This window comes from Hevea brasiliensis, chromosome 17 (assembly GCF_030052815.1).
Source record: "Hevea brasiliensis isolate MT/VB/25A 57/8 chromosome 17, ASM3005281v1, whole genome shotgun sequence".
Lineage (NCBI taxonomy): Eukaryota > Viridiplantae > Streptophyta > Magnoliopsida > Malpighiales > Euphorbiaceae > Hevea > Hevea brasiliensis.
Genome location: NC_079509.1, coordinates 58,221,011 through 58,246,298, shown reverse-complemented (window position 1 = coordinate 58,246,298; position 25,288 = coordinate 58,221,011). Strand labels below are relative to the sequence as shown.

The 25,288-nt window shown below is 26.5% G+C and overlaps 1 protein-coding gene and 2 long non-coding RNA genes across 3 annotated transcripts; all 3 read right to left on the bottom strand.

Annotated features, from left to right (window-relative positions):
• Window positions 1-10,294: 10,294 nt before the first annotated feature.
• On the bottom strand, window positions 10,295-14,311 carry LOC110644221 (probable auxin efflux carrier component 1c). Its single transcript, XM_021796915.2, has 6 exons — window positions 12,637-14,311; window positions 12,224-12,482; window positions 11,995-12,080; window positions 11,477-11,634; window positions 10,727-10,803; window positions 10,295-10,585 (listed from the first exon to the last, which is right to left on the bottom strand). The coding sequence occupies exons 1-6, from the start codon at window positions 13,832-13,834 to the stop codon at window positions 10,519-10,521; spliced, it is 1,845 nt and encodes a 614-aa protein (XP_021652607.2). The 5' UTR covers window positions 13,835-14,311; the 3' UTR covers window positions 10,295-10,518.
• A 466-nt stretch (window positions 14,312-14,777) lies between these two features.
• LOC110644214 (uncharacterized) lies at window positions 14,778-15,571 on the bottom strand. The gene is made up of 2 exons (XR_002492790.2): window positions 15,416-15,571; window positions 14,778-15,332 (listed from the first exon to the last, which is right to left on the bottom strand). It is a non-coding gene; the product is annotated as an uncharacterized LOC110644214 (long non-coding RNA).
• An 8,066-nt stretch (window positions 15,572-23,637) lies between these two features.
• Window positions 23,638-24,694, bottom strand: LOC131175575 (uncharacterized). The gene is made up of 3 exons (XR_009145755.1): window positions 24,372-24,694; window positions 24,136-24,293; window positions 23,638-23,687 (listed from the first exon to the last, which is right to left on the bottom strand). It is a non-coding gene; the product is annotated as an uncharacterized LOC131175575 (long non-coding RNA).
• Between the last annotated feature and the right edge of the window lie 594 nt (window positions 24,695-25,288).

Here is a 25,288-nt window from a genome sequence, read left to right as displayed (position 1 = left end):
AGGGATAGACAGGCAAACAAGCTTTATTAAAGTTTGATTTTTAACTATTTTTTTAGTAGAAGAAATTAATCATTGTGTTTGTGGTCTTGGAATTTCAAAGCTATATAGGAAATTTTTTGCATATCGCATTCATCTGAATTATTATAAATTTAATATATAAATATATAAAATTTATATATTTAATAAGTGAATTCTATCATATATTTTATATCTTAAATTTATAATCACCTGAATTTAGATAAAAAAAAAAATTCAAACCATCAAATAAAGTTATATGTGAAAATTATTCTATTTGGATTTAAATTTAATTAATAGTTTTTCATATTTAAATTTATTTTAAATTTAAATTTATTTTAAAATTTTTATATTGATCTCAAATTTTATTATTATTATTATTATTATTATTATTATTATTATTATTATTATTATTATTATTATTATTCTATTTAAATTAATTTAATTTTATATATCTTAAATAATAATTTAATGAACACATTTTGATTAATAATTTATATTTAAAATTTAATAATTTTATAAAAATATTTTAATTTTCTTTATTTAAATATAATATCTCAAAATTTTACAAATATTATTACAAATATATACTATATTTAATTAAAAATTTCTATAAACAAATTTAATTAATGAATACCCAATCAAAGAATTCAAGTCTGAACATAAATCTATTATGAGCAATATTATTAAATCCAAAACTTTTACAAACTTGATTATATGTTATTTGAATCCATCTATTTTATTGTCATCTCTAAATATAATAATAACCTAACCAAATTTTTAGTAGTCATTAATATATATATATATATATATATATATATATATATATATATATATATATATGTTGAGATTGAATTTTTTTTGTCAAGTTATTTTAAAAGTACTTTCTCTCATATCATTTTAATGTATTCAAAATTATTATTTTTAGAGTGCTTGCTAATATAATTAACCATAATTAATAAATAAAAAAAATTTTATTATTAATTAAAATCTAAACTTATGAATCGAGTTTTTTTATATTATAGTATTATATAATTTACTAATTAAACTAATTGTTAATTTTTTTTTATAAATATGAAAAAATACTTCATTAATTAGAAATACTAACTACCCGCATAAGAAATAATATAAAGAATTTGAAATATTTAATAGTGTTTGATGAAGCATTTAAATTGGTTAGTAAGCAGGTTATATGCTTAACCATTTCACTACATGATTTTTATATGAACTTGTTAAATAACCTTCAAATTTAAATCTCCTATTAACTTAAAGATTTGTATCTGATAGAGTACTTTTTTATAACAAATAAAATATCTCAACAATAAAAATATATAAAAACCCCATTAAATGATAGAAATATCATAAAAACTCAAAATTTATCAATAAGACAGATCTTAGAATTTATTCATTCAAAATTTATTATCAACAATGATAAATCTGAAAAGTTAAATTCAAAATTTGTTCTAGACCAACGCAAAAATAGAGATTATTTAAAAAGAAAAAAAGAAAGAGGTTGCTACCGGTAAAAACACTCAAAATGGCCATACAAAAAGGAAATCAAAAAGAGAAAAGGATTAACAATATACTAAGATGAGCATGTTTATTAAAAAAAAATGGTGAGATGGAAATAGATTTGAATATTTTCTTTCTTTTATTTTTTCCAAGATAGGGAGATTACATTCATACAGTGACTACAAAAAGGGATAATAAAGCCAACAAAATAAAGAATATTAACATGCTAATACATCTATACTAATAAGCAAAACTTAAAAAGAAAAAAGTACTTATTGTAAAAATTTGGAGAATAAAAAAGTAGGTTTTTTATATCTACCATTGTGTGTATAGACGTTGTAAGCAAGTGGAAGTCACGTTAATATTCGGGTAGATCGATCTAAATATTCTCTTTAATTTATAAAATTAGTAGTATCAAATAAGTTTTTATTGATATTTATAGTTACTTGAAGATCATCTTATTCATAAGATAGATTGAGATAAAAATTTTCAAAAAATTATAAAATTTTTTTGTTTAAGCTGATAAATTATGCTAAGAGGATAGAAATAAAAACCATACCAACTCAAAATATCCATAAAAGCAGCACAACATATTAAAAGAATGATTTTTTTAAGAAAAAAATAAAAAAAAAGAAAAGAAAAGAAAGAGCTATTGTCAGGCTAAAGAAGGTCGGCTATAGCCTGTCAAAATCTAGATGAACCAGGCTGTTTCGAGAGAAAAATGGAGAGAGATTTTTTTTTTTTTTTTAAGCTTCAAAATTATCGTTGGCATGTTATGCTTCTATTTAAGCTTATTAACTATCAAGGATAAGAAATTATAAAATGAAAAGAAATATATTTAGGAGAAAAGGTTTGGCAAGTCTAATTTTATAAAATTAATTAGAAGGCAACTTTCGGATTATTTTGAATTCATTGTCACCTAAAAGAGGCAATGAATCAAGTAGTAATATAGGATTTTTATTAATTAATAACAAAAGGGCTTCGCTTTGGCAGGATTTCACCCAACTACACATCACTAATTAATTATAAAATTTTTATTTAAATATAATATCTCAAAATTTTACAAATATTATTACAAATATATACTATATTTAATTAAAAATTTCTATAAACAAATTTAATTAATGAATACCCAATAAAAGAATTCAAATCTGAACATAAATCTATTATGAGCAATATTATTAAATCCAAAACTTTTATAAACTTGATTATATGTTATTTGAATCCATCTATTTTATTGTCATCCCTAAATATAATAATAACCTAACCAAATTTTTAGTAGTCATTAATATATATATATATATATATATAAAATATGTTGAGATTGAATTTTTTTTGTCAAGTTATTTAAAAGTACTTTCTCTCATATCATTTTAATGTATTCAAAATTATTATTTTTAGAGTGCTTGCTAATATAATTAACCATAATTAATAAATAAGAAAAAATTTTATTGTTAATTAAAATCTAAACTTATCAATCGATTTTTTTTATATTATAGTATTATATAATTTACTAATTAAACTAATTGTTAATTTTTTTTTTATAAATATGAAAAAATACTTCATTAATTAGAAATACTAACTACCCGCATAAGAAATAATATAAAGAATTTAAAATATTTAATAGTGTTTGATGAAGCATTTAAATTGGTTAGTAAGCAGGTTATATGCTTAACCATTTCACTACATGATTTTTATATGAACTTGTTAAATAACCTTCAAATTTAAATCTCCTATTAACTTAAAGATTTGTATCTGATAGAGTACTTTTCTATAACAAATAAAATATCTCAACAATAAAAATATATAAAAACCCCATTAAATGATAGAAATATCATAAAAACTCACAATCTATCAATAAGACAGATTTTAAAATTTATTCATTCAAAATTTATCATCAACTGATAAATCTGAAAAGTTATATTCAAAATTTGTTCTAAACCAACACTGATATAAAGATTATTTAAAAAGAAAAAAAGAAAGAGGTTGCTACCGGTAAAAACACTCAAAATGGCCATACAAAAAGGAAATCAAAAAGAGAAAAGGATTAACAATATACTAAGATGAGCATGTTTATTAAAAAAAAATGGTGAGATTTTGTGAGGGAAATAGATTTGAATATTTTCTTTCTTTTATTTTTTTCAAGATAGGGAGATTACATTCATACAGTGACTACAAATAGGGATAATAAAGCCAACAAAATAAAGAATATTAACATGCTAATACATCTATACTAATAAACAAAACTTAAAAAGAAAAAAGATACTTATTGTAAAAATTTGGAGAATAAAAAAGCAGGTTTTTTATATCTACCTTTGTGTGCATAGATGTTGTAAGCAAGTGAAAGTCACATTAATATTCGGATAGATCAATCTAAAGATTTTCTTTAATTTATAAAATTAATAGAATTAAATAAGCTTTTATTGATATTTATAGTTGCTTGAAAATCATCTTATTCATAAGGTAGATTGAGATAAAAATTTTCAAAAAATTATAAAAATTTTTTGTTTAAGCTGATAAATTATGCTAAGAGGATAGAAATAAAAACCATACCAAGTCAAAATATCCATAAAAGGAGCACAACATATTAAAAGAATGATTTTGTAAGAAAAAAATAAAATAAAAGAAAAAGAAAAGAAAAGAAAAGAAAGAGCTATTGTCAGGCTAAAGAAGGTCGGCTATAGCCTGTCAAAATCTAGATGAACCAGGCTGTTTCGAGAGAAAAATGGAGAGTTTTTTTTTTTTTTTTTTAAGCTTCAAAATTATCGTTGGCATGTTATGCTTCTATTTAAGCTTATTAACTATCAAGTCCGCATATTCTGCAAGGATAATTTTGAATGAAACGAAAAATTATTTTTATTTAATAAAAATTATAGTTGTATTTAATAATAATAAAAATTATTATTCTTCAAAATTATAGTTGTAAACTATAGTTTCTATCAAGTTAGTTTTCTTTCAATGTCCTCCTTTTTACCCATTTTCTTTTTCTTAATATCATGTTCTTGTAGAAAAAAACATGTTAGGTGTAAATCCATGATACCCTTAGTAGGGATACCTTTTTCAAATCTTAGCCACAAGTTCTAGTTGATATTATTTTTATTTAATAATAATAATAATAATAATAATAAAGTTATTATAAAAAATGGTTGCTGAGCTATGTTTTGGAAGTAAAAATCAATCTATTATACTTTTGTATCAATAAAATTAACCACTTTTCCAGAAAAAAAATATTAATAATAATATAACTAATTTGGAAATTTAATAGTATTTACATAGCCCGTAAGATCTCCTACACTCTTCTTCAAAAAATAAAATAATTTATTAACACAAATATAAAAACTACTCAATAAACTATTAAAGATCGGACTGATTTTAAGTATATGAATTATAATTGTCATCCCTTAATTGATATGAACCTATGGATAGTATTCGTCAAGATTTAGATGACCGTAAATTTAATATATACATATATAAAATAAATATTATATATTTTGTGACTTGAATTTATAACTAATATAACTAATATATATATATATACTTGATCCAGTAATTTAAATTTTTGAATAGTCATGAATCTAATCATATTTAATGATTTAGTCATGAGATTCGTATAATCGGTTCAACCACTGCAAGACCCACTAAATAAAAGGAAATAATCTTGATTAAAAATAAACAATTTTGATGGGATTGTCAAATATAACAATATCTATAATTATTTACTGTAAATAGAAATATAATTCTATAATCATACTAGCTAATAATATTTATATATTTACATAATTAATTTACTATAATCAATCATTGTCTATATTATATATAAAGAGATCAAATCATCTGTGGAAGTATATTATTCTCCCTAATCAACCTGATATATTATTCTCTCTTATTAACTCTAACTTGAGCGTCAGAAGGTTCTTACTAGGAACACCCCCATGGATCTCTGACCTATTTATTATCCGTTTTACAGGTCCATATTCATAGGAAATTTCCATGAACACCAATAATAATGAATCGAATTTAGGTATCAAACATTATTACAGATGCATGCCAATTCTTCCATAGTTCACTCCTTTCACAAAATTTTCTAACATAAAATCAACTTTTAGGAGAAAATAAAGGTTGAATTTAATATCATGAAAATGAAAGTGTTGAATTTAATATCATGAAAATGAAAGTGTTGCATTAAATGGTGTCAAGGAGCGCAAAATCATCCAATCTACAAACTTCAAATCGCATAGGAAAGAAGAGAAATCTTAGCCGCCCTAGCTCTTTCTCCTTCCTCTTTTTTCTAGTTACAGAAAATAATTCTTTTGAAATAGCTCAGTCATTTTTTATAGGCATGATAAGCCCCTTTCCTCTTATTATCTTAATAAAGCATGATATTTTAATTAATTTCTTTATTTTTTCTGTTATTTTTGTAATTTTTTTGTAATTTTTATCTATTATCCATGTAAAATATTCTACATAAAATCACTGTTCTACTAGTGAGGGTTTTATCTTTATTATATAAAGTTTATAGTGAGAACAACATCATATTTTTGGAGCTATAAGAAAAAGCAATTTTATTTGATATTTTGAATTAAAAAATTAATTTTATTATACATATTGTATGATTATTTATAAATAAAAATTATCCCTTTACTAAAAAATAAGAGAAATTGAAAAATTATACTTTAATATTTCTAACACATTTTAAATATCACGGATTTAAATTTAATTAATAAAAGAATATTTATTAACCAATTAGTTTTAAGTTAATTATATTGGAATTGTTTTAATAACCGTAAATAATTTTAGTTGTCTCATATCTTATGATTTTGCAAGCGTGCTAAATACAGAGTATATCATCTAGTTTGCATTCTGACTTTTGAATCAAACAACTGTGGAAACTGACTACATTAAATATAGTTTCGTCAATCTTACTTGTAAATTAAAGGTATGTGAATTGGAAATTGAAAGTATTGATTGCAAAGGAAATACAAAACTTGAAATTAAATGCAAAAGCTTTGAAATTTAAAGGCATATAAAGTAAAAAATAAATAGATTGTTGAAATCTGATTTGTGTTGTTGAATTGAGTTGTTGGTGCTATAAAAATTGCTGCTGTTTATACCAAAAATAATTAAATTATTTATTAATTATTTTTAACCCTAAATAATTAATTAAATTAATTTTTTTGTGAAATTAATTAATTTTATTTTATTAATTTAATTAATTTGTGACATGAGATAATTAATAATTTAATTAAAAGTGGTTATTGGAGAAAAAAAGATTGACAACAGTTACAAGCAGCTCAAAGCAATTTCAAGGAGTCGTAAAATTATCGCAGAACGCGGTAGAGTGGGTTCCAGAGTTTTTCAAAATTTTCTAAATAACTGCAAGAAAAGCTATAACAGTCAAATACACTGCAACGTAAAAGGAATGAACACCTAACAACATCAACAACACAACTCAAACTTGCAGTCTTTTATCTTTACTTTTATTTGTTCTTTATTTTTCCAAAACTTCTTGCACTTAATTTCAAGCACTATATTATCTTTCTAATTAATTTAAATGTCTTTTTGATTTTCCAATTACTTGCTTTTTTAATTTTTTGAGTGAGATTGATGAAATTGGTGTAATTAGTTTTCATGATCATTTGGTGTAGAAGTCAAAGTGCAATCAAGGTGATACATTCAGTATCTGAAATGACCGCGCAATTCTTAAGCTGTGTGACAGCAAAATTGTTGGAAGAATCTTGAAAATTACATTCACATTCTGCTATTGTTGGAAGTTATATGCCTACTACTTGCAATTTCTTTTAACTCTCTACTTCATAGGTAACTTTCTTCAAACTGCTCTCTTAACTAATTGTCTATCTACTAATCACTTCTTGATATTTATTTTCACACACATTTATCTACTTATTTATATAAGGTTTTTAATTAACTAAATTAATTGAATAAAATAAAATTAATTTTAAAAAAATTAATTTAATTAATCTTCAGCAAAAATAAAAAGTTACTTTTTTTTGGTATATATATATATAATCTGATCTTAAATTGAAATTTAATTAAATAAAAAGAACATGTTCATGCAAATTTTAAATATTTTGGTGAAAGAATTTTGGATCATTTACTATTTTGTTTTTTAATTTTATTATTATTAACACTTTGATATCTATATTTTGGAAAATCAACTATTTACTCTCTCAATTTTTTTTCTTATATTGCATATTTAAATGTTTGTATTTATTTTAATTATTAATATTTAAGATAAATTATTATTTAATCCTTAAATATTATACCTCTCTCAATTGAAATGTTAATAATAATAAAATATAAAAATTGAAATATTAATTTAATATACAGAAATTGAAGTGTTAATAATAATAATAATAATAAATTATCAAAAAAATCTTTGAAATATTGGGAAATATTTTGAAAGCGAAAGACAGGGCATTATCCTAAAATGTCAGGCGATGGATGCCTTCTCAAAACCCACCAAAGAAGCAGAGAGAGAGAGAGATTAATGTTTGAAAAAGAGCAATGAATTGGCATCTTGACCCTTGTGCAATTTGAATGAGCTAGTTTTTTCATGGACGCCATTGATGAGATGAAAGAGAGAGAGAGAATTTCTTTAATCCATTGCCTCAATAATTAAACTGACAAATGAATAACGCATATATATATATATATATATATCAGTAATATTGCTTGTCTCTTTAGACCTAACCCATATTATTGGTAGCCAAGTCATCAGCAATATATGTTTAAATTCAAGCATTGAATAAATTACTTATCAGTTCATTTTGCTCGAATTCATATTTAAAAATTAGAGTATGATTATATTTCTTTTTATGAAATAATTACATTTAAATTTTATTAGATTGGAATTCAAATCATATTTAATTTATTTATTAAATTTAATAAATTTAAGTTTTATTGTTAATTATTTTTAATTTAATGCAAATTTTAGTATCATTTATTTACACAAAATTTAGCAACAAAAATTATTTCATTGTTAATCTCTATTATTTTATTGTTAATCTCTTTCTAATCTGTTATAAATCCATTTCTGATTAAAAATGAATTACATTTATTATTATTTTTTATTATTAAATTGTGTATTTTTTATTATGTTAGATTTTAATAACAAGAATGTAAATTCAATGACAAAGTGCTGGTTTGCATATGCACACGAATGTACTAAAGGAGGAACTTTAAAGACATTGTCACTAAAGATTATTAAATATTAAGAAATTTCTTTTCTTTAATTTTTTTTTTAAAAAAAAGTAAAATTTAGCATATCCAACGAATTAAATGGTGTTGTGGAATTATTACTATTTTTTTTTAAATGAAAATATAATCTTAAATTTTAATATGAAAACAACAATTAAAGCAATAATATTAACATTAAAATAATAATATTAATATCAAAAATATATTTCTTAATAAGAATATTTTATTATATTTTATACATATCTTAATTATATATTCTTAACTAACATTTGATTTAGTCATATAATTAAGGATTATTTTAACGTATTTGAAAATAAAATTATTTTGAAAAGTTAAAAAATAAAAAAAATATTAAATTATATAAACTTATAATTAAAGATAAATTAAGTTATATATATACATATATATAACAATCTTAATCATACATAAATATAGATAATTTTATTGAAATTATAAAATATATCTTAAAAAAATTTTAAAAAATGTATAAAATCGATTTTTCAATTCAATTTTGATACGATTTTTTAGTTTGATTTGAAACTCAAAAACTGTACACGGCCTACTTATAGTACCCTTAAAATATAGAAAGATAATAAAAAGAGATAAATATATTAGCAATAGTGATATAAAGGTAAAATTAAAATAAAAATCATTAATGCTTTTTTAATTTTTTAAAATAATAAATAAAAAAAAATTAAAACATCACTTAAAATGGAATAGAAACAATAATAATGAGTCGGTCATCACAATAGTTAATGAAATTATTTAATTGAATATGTGAATCTCACTTTTTAAGTCCATAGTTCATGATAGATTAGATATTCATTTTAGAAAGATTAGCTAGCTATTTTATTTCATTTTATTTTCTTTTCTTTTACAAGCACAATTTGCTTATTCAAAAAGATGTTATACAAAGCCCCAAACATAGACCAAGAATGAAAAGAAAAGATGTCAAGAAAAAGGTAATATGCATAACTAAAAAGAATAAGGGGATAGAAGAAAAGATGAAGAGGAAAAGGATGAGAAACTTTGGATGTGACTATTGTCTCCTAATATTCCAAAGATGTCTAAATCAAATCAAAACCCATTTGTAATGGAGGGACCCTAATTGCACTATCTTATACATACATTCTAAAAGCATTGCTCTCTAAAGTATCATCTTAATTACCTTTACTTTCAAAAAGTTTCATCTTAATTTCATATCAAAATAATATGTTTTGAGTAGCTAATCTCACAATCTAAGGTAAAGGACAAATTACTTAAATCTAATACTCAAAAACTCAATTTGCTTAGTTATCTTGATGCTTTATATTACTATGAAAACAAAACAAACTTGAATTTTTTTTTTTAAATTAGAAAATTGACAAATTATGATCTCACTATTTAAATAATGAGTTTATGTAGTTATATTTGAATGTTTAATAATTTGTTTTTTATATAATTGATTTTGACTAAAATTTAAACTCGAGAACTCACAGTTTTGAAAAAGACTCCAAGTCCATAGGTAATATTCAACAAAATTTTAAATACACATTACTTGGGTTTTAAAAAACAAAAAATTAAGGAAAAGAAACTAACTAAATTTTTTCTTCAATAATTTGACTAGAAACATTGATTTTACAACTTTCACTAGGAAAAGAAGACATTTTGCAAGAAAAGACTCATTTCTCTCTCACTATATATCCTTTGAAACAATTTCTTGATATGAACTTGTAGCTCCATTGGGCATTCCATTTGGTGCAAACCACTGTTTCTTGATGAATTTTTGGCTCTTCACAACCCCAATAAAATGTAGTACACAAGAGTTATGGGCAATGCAATTAACATCCCAAATATGACACTGCGAATTGCAAAGTAACAAGAACAAGAAAAGATCATGAGAGAATATATATAAATGTATAAGAGAAAAGAAGAAACAAGGATTATATTAGATATGGTGTTTTCTTTCTTTTTTTTATTTTCTTGGAAAATATATACTCACCCTGTGCTGAGAATATCAGGGTGTACGTTGTATTCTTTGGCAAAGACAAAGGGGACAATTCCTTGGGGTAGAGCTGCCTGTTTGTTTTGTTTTCCAATCCAAACACAACAAAGCCAAAAAGACATGTTAGTTTTGGTACAAATGTTTATTGTTCATCAATAACCCCAAACAAGTCCTTGCTTAATTATAGCTCTGATTAATTATTGCCCCTCTTTTTACTTTTTTCTTTTATTTTTCCTTTTTAGGTTTTCAAAATCTAATTGAATTAATATCTAATAAATAGAAAAAAAAATATTAATTTAACTAATAAATTTTAAAATATTAAACTCATTTTTAGAATGCTAAGATCTCATATTTAAATCTTGATTATTGAAAAAATATACTTAAACCTTTTTATTTCACTATTCAAAATCTTTTACTTCTGAAAATAATTTCAATATTGTTAAAAATATTTAAACTTTGACAGCAAACTAAAAATATTTAGTTTTTAATGAATAAAAAATGGGTTTTTCTTTGTTTTGTTAATCTGGCAACCATGAGAAAGATTCAACGGTTTTTGCACTAATATGCAAAGGTAAAAAATAAAAATTTAAACTGACAAAATCTTATCTAGAGATAGCAGGATGAATTTACTTAATTAAACAAATAAAAAAAAATATTGGATTTTCGTAGTTAAGTAGGATTGGTTGTGTCAGAAGGAAGCAGAAGTGAGAGAGAGAGAGAGAGAAGACATGGTTAGAGGCAAGTGACCTGGACAATGGCAATGTGTAAGAGAGTTCCTCTAAGGCCAACAACAATAGAAGCAGCTGCCATAACAGCTGGACCTGTAAGGAATCTCACAGCCATAGCAAAAGCTGCTATGGAATTTCCACATGCTATGATCCTTGGTTGCAAAGCCATGAACAGACCTGTCATCACATCAAAAAATCCACAATAAATAAATAAATATTACTACAGAAAGAAGCAAGCACGCCCATCACTTAGACCACCACTATTTGTTTGTCATTTGTCAGATTTCAAAAAAAAAATCTTTTCTTTTGAAAGACATTTCATCATCACTCCCACCGTTACCCATAACACTAATTCTTGAATTTTGAAAAAAAAAAATTAAAAGAAAAGAAACTCAACACCATTATCATCCCCACACAGTTCAGTTCTGGTTTACTTTGCTCGCTTTGTTTCTACATTAATAATGAAAAAGGCAACAGGATTCTCTTCAAAAGTTTCATTGCTTAAACAAAAAGGAAAGTAGTATGATATATACTGACCCAGACTAAACATGGCCATGCCAAGCCCTGCATCTGACAGAATGGAAATGGATTTTGCTATAATGGCAGGCATTTCTACATGCCACCTGCAACAAGAATCCCACAATTTTTTTTTTTGGGCAAAAATTGTAACCAGAATTCAAAACAGATTTTATAGACAAAGTAGAATTGAAGCCAATCTTAATGGATTTTTACTCTTCAGAAAAAGACAGAAAAGGTACTACTATACCTGAATGAAACTAGAGACCAAGCTAGACCAATTAAGCTCGAGTAAGTGTTGGGGTTTCTAATCAGTTTCCTCCAAACCATGATCAGTATAAGCCTTGTCATCACACTTGTTGGAGGCATGGCTTTGGGTTTTCCTCCATCTCCCAAAACTTTCTCACCTTGGTGATTATTGTTCATTTCTCTTTCTTGTCCTTTGTTGCCAAAGCTGAAATCTTCTCTTTCCATATAATCCTCCTGATGATTTTCTCTATGTCCCTCTACTGAAACTCCAAAACCCACCAGCAGAAACAGGTATTAATTGCAAATCCCAAAATCAAAATCGAAATAAACTTACAAAGGTCATGAATTTAAGGCATGAAGTGCATGAACTCTTCTTCGATGAAAGAAAAAATTTGTAAAAAATTAAGTATACACCTTTTCCTGGAGATACAGCCAATCTAACTTCTTTCTGATCGTGAGCACCATAATCATGGCTACCAAACACATCTGAAACAGGAGAAGCACTAGAACTCCAAACGAACATATGAAGATCCCTACCACCACCATCTTCAGCTTTCTGTTGAGCTTGGCCATTAGGCTTTTTGGGACCAGCTGCATTATTGGTAACAGCTCCACCCTTAGACCCAGTTGGCGAAAACATGCCTGGGTTAGGCGCTGGATAATGTGTTGCACCACCAGACGCATGGTAATGGAACCTCGGCTTGTTACTCCCCGGTCCACCACCATCTTCCTCATAATTTGATGGCCTGGGTGTAGGTCCTCGAGATGCTGATAGGCCACAGACATCTGAAGCACCAAAATTTGAGTTCCTCCCAGCAGCCATCATGGAGTAAAAATCAGTGTGGTTAAAGCTAGAGCCTCTTGGAGTTGGATTTCTCGAAGATTGTAAAGAGTAAATCTCTGCATTGGTTAGATTTGACGGCCTTGGGGTTGTAGAGGATAGCCCTTGAGACCTTCTTGAGAAGATATCTGATCTTGAAGCATTGGATTTTCTTACAGTGACATGTAACTTGCCATCTTCTTTGATCTCTGCTTCAGTTTCTAGAGGTTGTCTACCATCAAGAGACACGATATCAGAATCGACATGGATTGAGACAATGGAACCAGCGGTGTCTGGAAATTGCTCAGAGATGAGCATTTTAGCAGCTCTATATTCAAACATGAAAAGCATCAAAGTATACCAAATAATACATTGAAGAACAACTATTTGCACCATTAAACTGCCAGAATATTCACCATACATCCCTTTGAGCAGAGGAATGCCCATCACAAGGGTGTTCGGAAGAGTAGAAAGTGAAAAGAGTGTAATGGTCCATTCCAAGCAACCCCTTTTGCTCAACTTAGTCCAGAGAGCTAGAACTACAAGAACTATGACCTTTTGGAGAGTATCAGCAGCTATGAAACGAAAGTTCATGGCATAAGGATCATTGGTCGATATGAAGTGGAAAGAGAGAAGAGGGACTGCAAAAAGAGCCACAAAACGATTGATTCCTGAACACTGATCCGGGGTAAATATCTTCCACCATTTCACTGACCCATAAGCCAAGATCATAGCCACGTACAGTGGCACCATTGCAGTCATTACATGGTAAAAGTCTGTTATTGTGATCATCTTCTTCTGTTTCTAGCTTACTTCTTGAATCACTAGAAATCAATATTATAGCAACTCTTGAACTTGAGGAGAGGAGACAAGCTTTTCAAGATTGATAAAAATCTGAACAAGAAAGAGGGAGACAGCTCTTCTGCTGCTGCAGCTGCTGCTGCTGCCGGTGGAGAAGGAGGTGGTGGTTGTGATTACTATTATTAAGAGAATAGGAAAGCATGTGGGTTTTAGGGGAAAGAGGTGAGTAATAAAGAGAGAAGAGGAATTCTTTTTGCACTATACAAAATACAGCTTTGCTTTGAGAGTTGCGAGCAAGCCTGCACACTTGCAGTCCCCAAAGCCAAGGGCTTGCTTTATTTTTAATTTATTAAGTAGGTATGTGGTGGCTCTGTCTTCTACGGTGATGGTGGTACATAGTGTAGCAGGAAAAAGCATTTTGGGTGGCTAGTGCCTAGTGGTAGGGAGGTGACTGTTGAGGCATGTTTCTTTTTGAGTACTTGTTCGGAGATCCTTTTAAAAGGATTAATTTTTAACATAATATAATTTAAAAAATTATTTAAAAATATAATATAATTTTTAAATTATTTATTAAAATAATATTTATTTAAAAAAATATTTAAAAATATATTTTTAAATGATATTACACTCACCACATTAATATTTATAAAAAAATATCATTTTAAATGATATTTTTTAAAATAATATCAAGATATTAAATAATTTAAAAATTATTTTAAAAAAATCAATTTAAAATAATATTTTTAAAAACAACATCACATATCATTAAATAATATAAAAATTATTTAAAAAAATATTATTTATAATAATATTTTTTAAAATATTTATCTAATTTACTTAAAACCTTAAAAATGTGTGAAGTTCAATGTATTGTTTACTCTACAATCTAATTTAATTTTTTTTAACTTTTTTTTTGCACTGTAAATATTGCCTATTGCATTTCAAGGCCAATAAGGCAAACTTATAAACCAGTCCAATTACAACACGGTAGAAGAGAAATTAGAGACCCACAAATCAAGCCCTACAACAAAATAAGTCCAAACCATGGTAGCTCACCCCCAATCTAAGAACCCTAAACAAACAGAAAAGGGAACAGGACTAAGAAAGCTGTCCATCTACCACAACAAGCTTGATCTCCAATTTGGAAAATGGGAAGAGAAACATTTTTTCATCCCCAACCAAAGCTCTGATGAAACATCTGAACAACCAAAGGCCACCCAGAAAAACATAGAAGCTTAAACAGCATCAGATTTCCAAGGCTCCACCACCCGACATTAAAAGCACAGCTCAACCTCTCCAGGAAGGTGACGCACCAGAGCTCACTGGCCTCTCAATCTCATATAGCCTTAAGAGCGAGCTTCCATAAGAGAAGAAAAAGCATAAATCCCCGGAGTTGCAAATGCCCCTTATGATTATCCCTCCCTTCAAGCAGAGCATAATAACTAGACCCAAGATAAAACCAACACATGTTGCAAATTCATCTTCTTACCTGCAGAACATCAACAAATCACCCTCTCCATGAAGATCCAAGTTCTGCTATCAACAAAACAAAACCAAAACTATACAACCAACCCGAGGTGAGAGGGAAGCCACTGATTAGCCGGATACACCATCTTCGCCTGTCTCGAAGAACAGGGGAAACCAACCGGAAAATACGCTCTGCATACCCGAGAAGAGATAAAAAATGACGAAGAGAGTTGAGAGGATTTTCTCTCTCTATCAAACTAGAGAGAACTTACTATACGCAGTCCAGAGCTATTATAAAAAATGTCAATAATATAAATAAAAATAATAATTTTATTTTATTATTAATATAATTTGATTTTTTTAATTAATTGAGAAAAAAATTTTAATTAGAATTTTTGTGTTATATATATTAATTTAATAATTATTTATCATATTAAATAAATATAAAAATATTTTTTATGTTGTTATTCCTTAAAATGAAAATAAAAAAAATGAAAGGAATGATTCTAAATAAATTTATTTTATGTAAATTTTAGTTATGTTAAATTATATTTTAGTAATAAAAATACTAGTTATGATAAAAAAAAATACTGGGGAATTTTTTTTAAGAAATTCATCATGTAAAAATTGTATATATTAAAAATGCTAGATATATATAAAATACATTTATTAAAGGTCTAAATTTTAACATAACTAAAATGTACATAAAATAAATTTATTTAAAATTATTCCTTTCATTTTTTAATTTTCATTCTAAGAAATAAAAAATATTTTCAAGTTTATTTGATACGATAAATAATTATTAAATTAAAAAATATAACACAATAAATTTTAATTAAAAATTTTTCTTAAATAATTAAAAAAAATCAATTTATATTAATAATAAAATAAAAATTATTACTTTCATTTTTATTATTGATATTTTTATTAAAAGCTAGAGAGATAATTGCCTGTAGTAAGTTTATTAAAAAAAATATTGGATTTTAGAGTAGAGAATATAATGAATAGAGAATAAAATTTTTGAATTTCACGTATTCTTAAAATTTTAAATAAAATGACATAAATACTTTAAAAAATGCCATTACAAATAATATTTTATTAAGTAATTTTTATACTGTTCATCACTTTAGAAAAAATTATTTAAAATAATATTTTTTTAAATGATTTTCATATTATGTGATGTGATATAACACCGCTTTAAAAAATAATAATTAAAATAATATTTTATTAAATAATCTAATGTGATACGGCATCACTTAAAAATATTTTTTTCAAGTTATGTATGTAAACATTATTTTAATAAATAATTTCAAAATTATATTATATTTATAAATAGTTTTTCAAATTACATTATTTTAAAAATTATATTCCCTTTTTAAATAGTGAAGCATTTGGTGGATTCGAATTTAAATTGAGTCAATTAATAAAATTAAAAGTTAATTAATCTTAAAATTTAAATTGAACTAAATTAATATTTAAAGTATATTAAATCAAATTAAACTGATAAATATCCATTCAGTTTAATTTAAATTAAAAAGAATCATATTTATAAAAAAAATCAACATTTGCTTACATAAAAATTAATTCATACATATTGAGATTAGTCTATGGGCTAGACTTGGATAGAATATAAAATTATCTATAATTTCAAGCCAAACCAAATCATTTAGATAAAAAAAAACTAAATTAATTAAATTTTTTATTTAAACCCAAAACTACAAAACCCTACTCATAAGCAATTACAAAGCCTATCTTCCTTCCTTTATTTTATGACACTCTTTTGGATCCTAAGTCCTACTCTCTAATTGAGATATTCGAATTTATTAAATTTATAATTATTTATTATCGTAAATTGTATCAATTATTTCTCAATTTTATGTAATTATTTATTTCAGTCATTTAATTTTAATTTATTAAAAGAAAGCTCTCAATTTTTTTTTTTTTTCAGATAAAGTTCATTTGACATTTAATAAGAATTTTTCAGTTACAAAAATAAAATTACTTTTTTTATTCTTTTTCTTTCTTATATTTATGATTAAATTAATTAATAATTATTATCAATAAAATTATTTATTTTATATATATGTTATTTATTATGAATTAAAATTTAATTTGTAACAACTTAAAAATAATAATATGGTATTTTTATCAATATTTTAGATTTTATATAAAAACAAAAATAATAATTTATATATTTATTTGATAAATATTAATTTAATATTAATTAAAAAAAACGAACATGTAAATTAGCTATAGCATATTAAAGAGACTTTTTTCTCAAATAATACTAAAATTAAAAAATTTTATTTTAATAAAATAAAATAAAATAATTATTATTTTAATTTTATTTTTATAAATTAAAATTAAATAATTAAAATAAAATAATTACCAAAATTTAAAAAAACAGCCAATGTAATTTTCCCGCTCAAGTAGACATACTTATGACCATGAGACCAGATTTCAAGGTTAGGTTGGAAGCTTAAAAAATTATTATTGTAAATATTATGAAAAACAATTTAAATTTTAAATTGTTTAATTATATTAATTGAAATGAAATAAAATAAAAGGAAAAAAAAACTTTTTAAATAATAAAATATTTATTTTGTCTTTTTATGTGCAAATAAAATAAAACACTATAAGGATAAAAATATTATTTCATTTATTTAAGAAAAATTTTTGTTTATATTCGATTTATTATAAATTTAATACACAATATGTAGTGTCCATATATTTCATAAATGAGTTTACTAAATATTTTTTATTTATAATATACCTAGTTTAAGTAAAAAAATAAAAAATTCTTTATTTATTATTCACTTTCTCTTCAAGTTAGAGAAAAAATTATTAATGAAACCTACATAATATTTTCCTAACTTATTTTCCACTAACCAATTCAAATAAGTAAATGTGGATTTTTTTTTAACTCTTATTTTCCACCAATTCAAACATACAGTAAGACAACTCTTGATTATTTTTAAGACGTTCATATAATTAAATAAACTTATAAGGTATTTGATTTAACTTTTAAATGTATCTCATAATTAATAGAAATTTAAATAAGTGAAACAATCTATTTAGTTAACCTATCAAAGTACCGGTTGATAACTAATACATTATTTATCGGTTATAATTTATATTAATTATATTTTTAAAATTATTTTTCATCTGTTATTAGCTTATTTGGCTTTATTTTTTATTTATATTATATTATTCTTTTAAAATTTATTAATTGTAAATTTTTTTATCTTTAAATTAATTTTTTATATCAATAAATTATTTAAAACTATTAAAAAATAGATAAATATAAAATATTATATATAATAATTAAATTAATTATAATATTAATTCTTATATAACAAAACAAATATATAATATAAAAATTACATTTTTAATTCATATGATATATAATTTTATTAATCATTTTATATATTAATTAAATTAGATAGACATAATTTTATAAACATTTAAATACATTAGGTACAAATTATTATTAATTATTAGTTAATATTTATTATTAATTATATTTAACCGTTAAAAATATTATTAAAATAAAATAAATTGATAATTTATTGAATTTTTTTGCGGGCATGTTTTATTCTCTTGATTTGCAATATTTAAAAAATAATAATAATTTAATAGAAATAAGAAGATATTGTCATAGAAATGAGGGGAGAAAATAAACAAATGGTGGAAAATTACATCATAAATTATATGGGGAGAAGTGACTGACTCCACGCGCCTAGATATGATACAGAGGCAATAGATTAATAGGACAAAGCATTTGAGGAGAAACTTTTCCATCCCTAAATTAATATCTTACTTATGTTTATTTAAAGAAAGTAAATTTTTTTATTTTTTATTTTTCTTAAAAATTTTAACTATAATTTTACTAAAAAATAAGAAAAAAATTAAAAATACGTTCACTTAATAATAATAAAAATGATTTTTTAATTTAAAAATTTTTAAAATTATACATACCATTCATAATTAAACATTAAAAAAATATATTTAAAGTTTAATTACTTCTATTATTATTATTTTTATAATAATATAATTAATTTTTTACCACTGTAAATAAAAATGATATTAATAAAAAGATTTTTTTTGAAATTAATTCTTACCCATTAATGAGAAGGCTCTTTCCATGTAATTAACCTTAAGCTTAGTCAATTAATAGGATTTAATTAACCTTGTCAAAAATAAATTAAAAAATAAAAAATTACTGGGTCTTGTCTTCTGTACATATTGGCACTTCAGTAACAAAGGCATAGAGCCCTTCACACAAAGGGGCCAACAGTTAATAGGCCTGCTTATATTATATCATTAATTGCTTATTATGGGCCAAAAATTAAATGATTTTATCTCCTTAAACTTACATGAGGCCCATTCCCATTTCCTTACCTCAGTTTTTTTAATTAATATAAAATTGAAATAAAATATTTTAATAAATTTATCTTATATTTACAAAAAAAAAAATTGAAAATACTAATATGTTGTAGAAAATTGAGCGTTTTTTATTTTTAGTATTTCGTATTTTTTTATTATATATTTTTATTTATAAGAAAAAAAAATTACTTTTTAAGAGTAATTATTAACAAAATCACATGTATTTTGATTTTAATAAAATAACCAGAAAAAACCCTTAAATGGTGCTTCTGCTTTTCCATCTTGAATATAGTAGATTTTTGTAAAACTTAAATGTCTTTCTCTTGTCTTATCAAGAAAATTATTAATCATATATTTCTTTCAATAGATTTAAAAATAAAAAAAAATTATTGGTAGAAAAATATTATCAATAAAAAAATAAAAATTAATTAATTAAACTAAAATCTATAAATTAGGGTTAATAAATTGAAAAATATTCAACAAAAAATAAATTTCTTTTTTTAGAAAAAAAATCTTTGAAAAGTTCCCTTCTAAAAATATTCTTGAAAAAAAATATGAAGACTCATAAATTTTGTCAAATTTTATGAATTAAATAATAGCTTAAATAAGAACAATGATGTAATTTATTTTTAATAGTTTAGATCCCTCACTTTCCCTAATGGCACACAGGGAGGAAATTAGAAATTTTTTTTAGCTAATATTATATATAAAAATCAATTTAAAAGGCAATTTATACTTATTTTCTATATATTTTAAAGAGAATATATTATATATTCAAAATTTATTATAATAGAGTGTAATTAAATTATAAAATTTTTTTAAAAAAGCTAATGCTATAAAAATTTATTATATATTTGTTGAGAAATAAAAATTTTAATATTTATATTATTTATAACATAATTTGAAATATTGAAAAATTGAGTCAAATTGAAATAAAATTTGACAAGATTAAAACAAAAATTTTAATTATATTTGATTTGGTTTCAATTAGCAAGTATCAAAATCCCTTGTAAACCCTTTTATTTTGCTACAAATGGGGAGCAAAGCTCAAGACAGCTACAAACAGGCCCTTGGGTAGGACACCCCACTAATATCGTGCAACAACCAAGGAGCCAAGCTAGGCGGAGGATGCGAAAGGGTATGAAAACCTAAAGGCAAGCTTTCAGCTAAACTGGCCACTATGTTAGCACAATAATTAGCCTCACGATACACATGGACAATCTTACAGTTCCAATCCATAGCAACATGTTGTCTAAATAACCATTACCAGCGCCTATAATCCCCTCGTGGAAGAGTCCTTCAAAATCATTTTGATCACCAACAAACTATCGCAATCCACTTAAAGGCATCGTATACTCGCGAACCAGGCAAGCTTGATGCCTTCTAAAGTAGCCCAAAGCTCTATGTAGGAAAGACTAGACCCCTTTATAAGTGAACGCCCCTAATTGTGTATACCCAACACTGTATTCGCTTACTTTTGGTAAATTTCACTCCACGTTCTAGACATCACTTTTCTATGCAATTATGTGGTCCTTGTGGCTTTCCAGAAATGAGATACTGTTCAGCCACAAAGACATAGCCCTATATGACTTATGTTCATTAATTCTATTCCTGGTTGCTACTCGGTTGAAGGCTCTCTTTCTCTCTCTCTAGGCTTTCCCTATTCAGGTTCAGATCTGCTTCGTTCCCCTGTGTCCATAAGAGGCTGGTATAATCCTTTTAAATCCTGTCCCAGCTCTTCTTGGTGCCCTCCTCCAGCTCATTCTCTCAAATGGAATGTGGATAAGTCTGTTTTAGGCAGACTTATGCAAGTCTGGTGCTGGTGGATGATACCAATGCAGTGGAGCTCAAAGCAGTTAAAAAAGTTTTGGAGCTAATCTTGTGCAAATTTGCCATCTTTTGCCTCAATCAATTCTATCTTGATCGAATCGGACTCAAAAAAATGTTACCTCACGGTTTATAATTCCGAATTTGCTCCTTGGCTTCTTTCTTCTAAAGTAAACTCCATTAAAACCTGTCTTGAAATTCTTTTGGCCGTGTCTTTCAGTTATGCACAGAGGGAATCCAATTCAATTGTTGATTTCTTAGCCAAATAAAGAGTCTTGCGCATAAAAAGACTTTATTCCATTTTTTGAGTTTTTTTTTATTGATTTCCTTGATGCTTTCACTTGAAATTTTTTTAGCTTGTTTCATACTAAGTTTTTCTTTAATTATTAATAAAATTATTTTATTTATGAAAAAAAATATTAGTGTATATCTTAAGATGGTTTGAAAGATTTTAACTTGATATACATAAATTTAATTAAAGAAAATAATTTCAATTCATTGTCATAATAGTATATATGCATAGGTGCAAGTGAAAGAGAAAAAGTGAATGACATAATTTAAGGTCACATCAAGTTGCTATGAAGTGAAAGGACATGCGACATCAAATCCCTTTACTTCACGTCAATGGATGTAATTCCAGTGGACCTTCATTGCATTCGATCTTCCCATGCATCAACAGGATAATGAAAATGGATGAGGTAAATATCAGTCATTTAATATTATAAATGTTTCCATAAAATTTATTAAATTTTAATTTTTTTTATAAAATTTATTAAATTTTATTTTAATTTTATAAAGATTATTATAATAAAAAATTAAAAAATTGAAAAATTTTAAATTAATTAATAAATAAAATTATTTAAATTTATTAATTTCTTAAAAAAATAAAAAAATAATATGCATAAAACATAAAACATGTTTAGTTCCTCCTCTCATCATCAAATTCCTTTATTTTTTTTATTAATTAAATAATTTTATTTATAAAATAATTAACAAGTTAGTAAATTAATATGTAAACTTTTAATTATAATAATTTTTATAAAATTAAATTAAAACTTATTTTTGTCATGACCCAACCTATGGGTCGGACCGGCACTAGGACCTGGGCCAGCCTAAAGCCCCCGAGGCCCGTAGTAAGCCTAACTGTTCATTTACCCAATTCTAAGGCCCATTTGGGCCCAATTTCAAGAAAACAAACGGACAGAGTCCGGCCATAAAATGGACTTTCCAACGGGGAGTTTTCGACTCACCCGACCTGTAAACACAATATATAGGCAATTGGGGAGCTCAGCTCACCCTCCACATACTCATCAACATAAAAATAAATGGGAGCTCAGCTCCCTCATCCAATCCATCAAACATGCATAGCATATTTAGTTTACAGGTCCCAAAATAATAATTTAGTTTACAGACCCAAATCAAATAAACATTTCTAACACATGCGGAAATTCTAAGATTTAACAAGTTCATACAAACAGTAATAATTGACCTGCGAGGGAGAAAGCAGGTTAACCTCAAAAATATCCTCCTGTGGCCTGTAAAAATTTTTGAACAGGAGTGAGCGTTCGACTCAGAGAGTAAAATATCAATTTTAACCATAATCTCTATAACTATCTAAAACGCACCCTGTAGAGTGAAATGCAACATCAGCAATAAATTCACATCATAGCATCAAAAAGGTAATTTGGAGCACTCACGCACCCTGTAGCATCAATCATAACATATGGGAGCTGATCCCCTATACAGCTCTCTTAAATCCAACCTGGTGCCAGCGAAGAACTCAAGCCGGACTTTCGCTTAATAAACCAAATCGAGGGTCCCAGCGAAGAACTCAAGCCGTGACTACCCCTCGAAGGATCGGGTCCCAGCGAAGAACTCAAGCCGTGACTACCCGTCCTATCCATAGTCCACACCACATCACACGCACGCCAACGCACGCACACTGCTCCAAATTACCACAACAACATCATGGCACTTTAACATTTATCAATGCATCATAAATCGTGCCTAGAGTTTAACTACATAAATATATGCATATAAGTGATGCATGGGATGCTGAACATATAATAATATCGAAATTACAATTAAAATTAATATTTTACTCACAGACTTGACGACAATCACTGTGGCGGCTGGGCGGAGGAAGAAGGCTGTCCCGGCTCACCTGACAATCATATTATATTTGTTTAATACAATCTGACTCAATACAAACAAAGAAAAGACCAATTACGTCCTAAGTCGTGCCGAAAATCCGGCAGAGTCTCCCCTATACCTAGGACCTACCCAACCTGCAAAAGGGTTCAAAACACACTTCTATACTCACAATCCATATATCCACGGTTCAATCATATCACGCAGCCCCTCCTGGGCCCATCAAATCAGTCATCCATCACAATACGCAAAATTTCAATTTAGTCCTTATTATTGATCATTTTTGCAAAAACTGCCCAAACAAGCTCTAAAAATTATAAAACTTTGCCCCGCGGTCCTTAGCAATATTACTAAGCTATTGCAAAAAGAATCGTAATTTTCTAAGCTACCACGAATATTTTATGGATTTTTAATCCTATTTAAGCACTAGAAAATTACGAAAAAGCAAGGTTCGGGTTTACCTTTGCCGATTCCGACTTTGGGAACGCGCTCGGGACATCTGACAATGGGGGGCTAGCCAAAACCTCGGTCCAATTCGAAGACTTTTCCGGTAACGGGTCTGTCTGGCCCGAAATTTGCAGACCCGGTCAACTGTCGAATTTCGGCGAATCGAGGATACCTACACGAAGCCCATAACACGGGGGTTAGTACATAAATTTTTCAGAATTTTCTAAGCTCATTTAATGCTCGAAAATACACTGTGAAGTTCCGTGGGACCCACCGAAAAACGGTGTCGGAAAAATTCGAAATTTATGTCGTTGCGAAGCTCTCGACGAATGGAGCGTGCTGGTGGCCTCGGTTTTCTCGTGGGATTCACGGTTTTCGAGAAATCTAGCCCAAAAGTCGAAATGGGCTAAAATCTTCCCGAGCAAAAATCGGACAATTCGCTCGATGGATTTCGGCGTTCTTGGTGTCTATGGAAAGCTCTCGCCGAGTAGATGATTTTGGACACAAGACCCGGTCCAATTGGTGGCCGGATTTGGCCGGGGAAGCTGAAGCGGCGCGCGCGAGAGCAAGGGGCGTTTCGCGCGCGTTTTTCCGGCCGTTTAGGCGTGGCCAACGGCATTGGCAGGCCGGCAACGCGGCCTCTGGCTGGTCAGTGCCGGCCGGGGTGGAGAGGAGAGAGAAACGAGAGAGAAAAGGGAGAGGGCCATCGCGCGCGGGAGGGAGGAGAAAAAGAGAAGAAGACCGGTCCGATTCGACCGGTCCGATCCGGTCCGGTTCGATTCGGCCGGTTCGATTCGAAATACAAAATTTTGAATTTTTACTCTGCCTCGGGACCGAAAACGAGGTCCAAAAATTCTGAAAAAATTCCATAAAACTCAGAAAAATATGTAGACTCCAAATATATTTTTAGTTTTGCCACGTGGTCTTTAAATTAATTTTTAAAAATCATCAAAGTTTATATTTTCGGAAAATCGAACCCGATTTTTAAAATCCGAAAAATCTCAAAAAAAATTCTAAAATTTAAATAAAATTAAAGTATCAAAAATACTCATAAATAATAAAATTTAAAATCTTGGGGTGTTACAATTTTATTTTATAAAAAAATAAAATTCAATAATTTTTATGAAAAATATTTATAAAATTAAGTGATTATGTGTAATAATTACT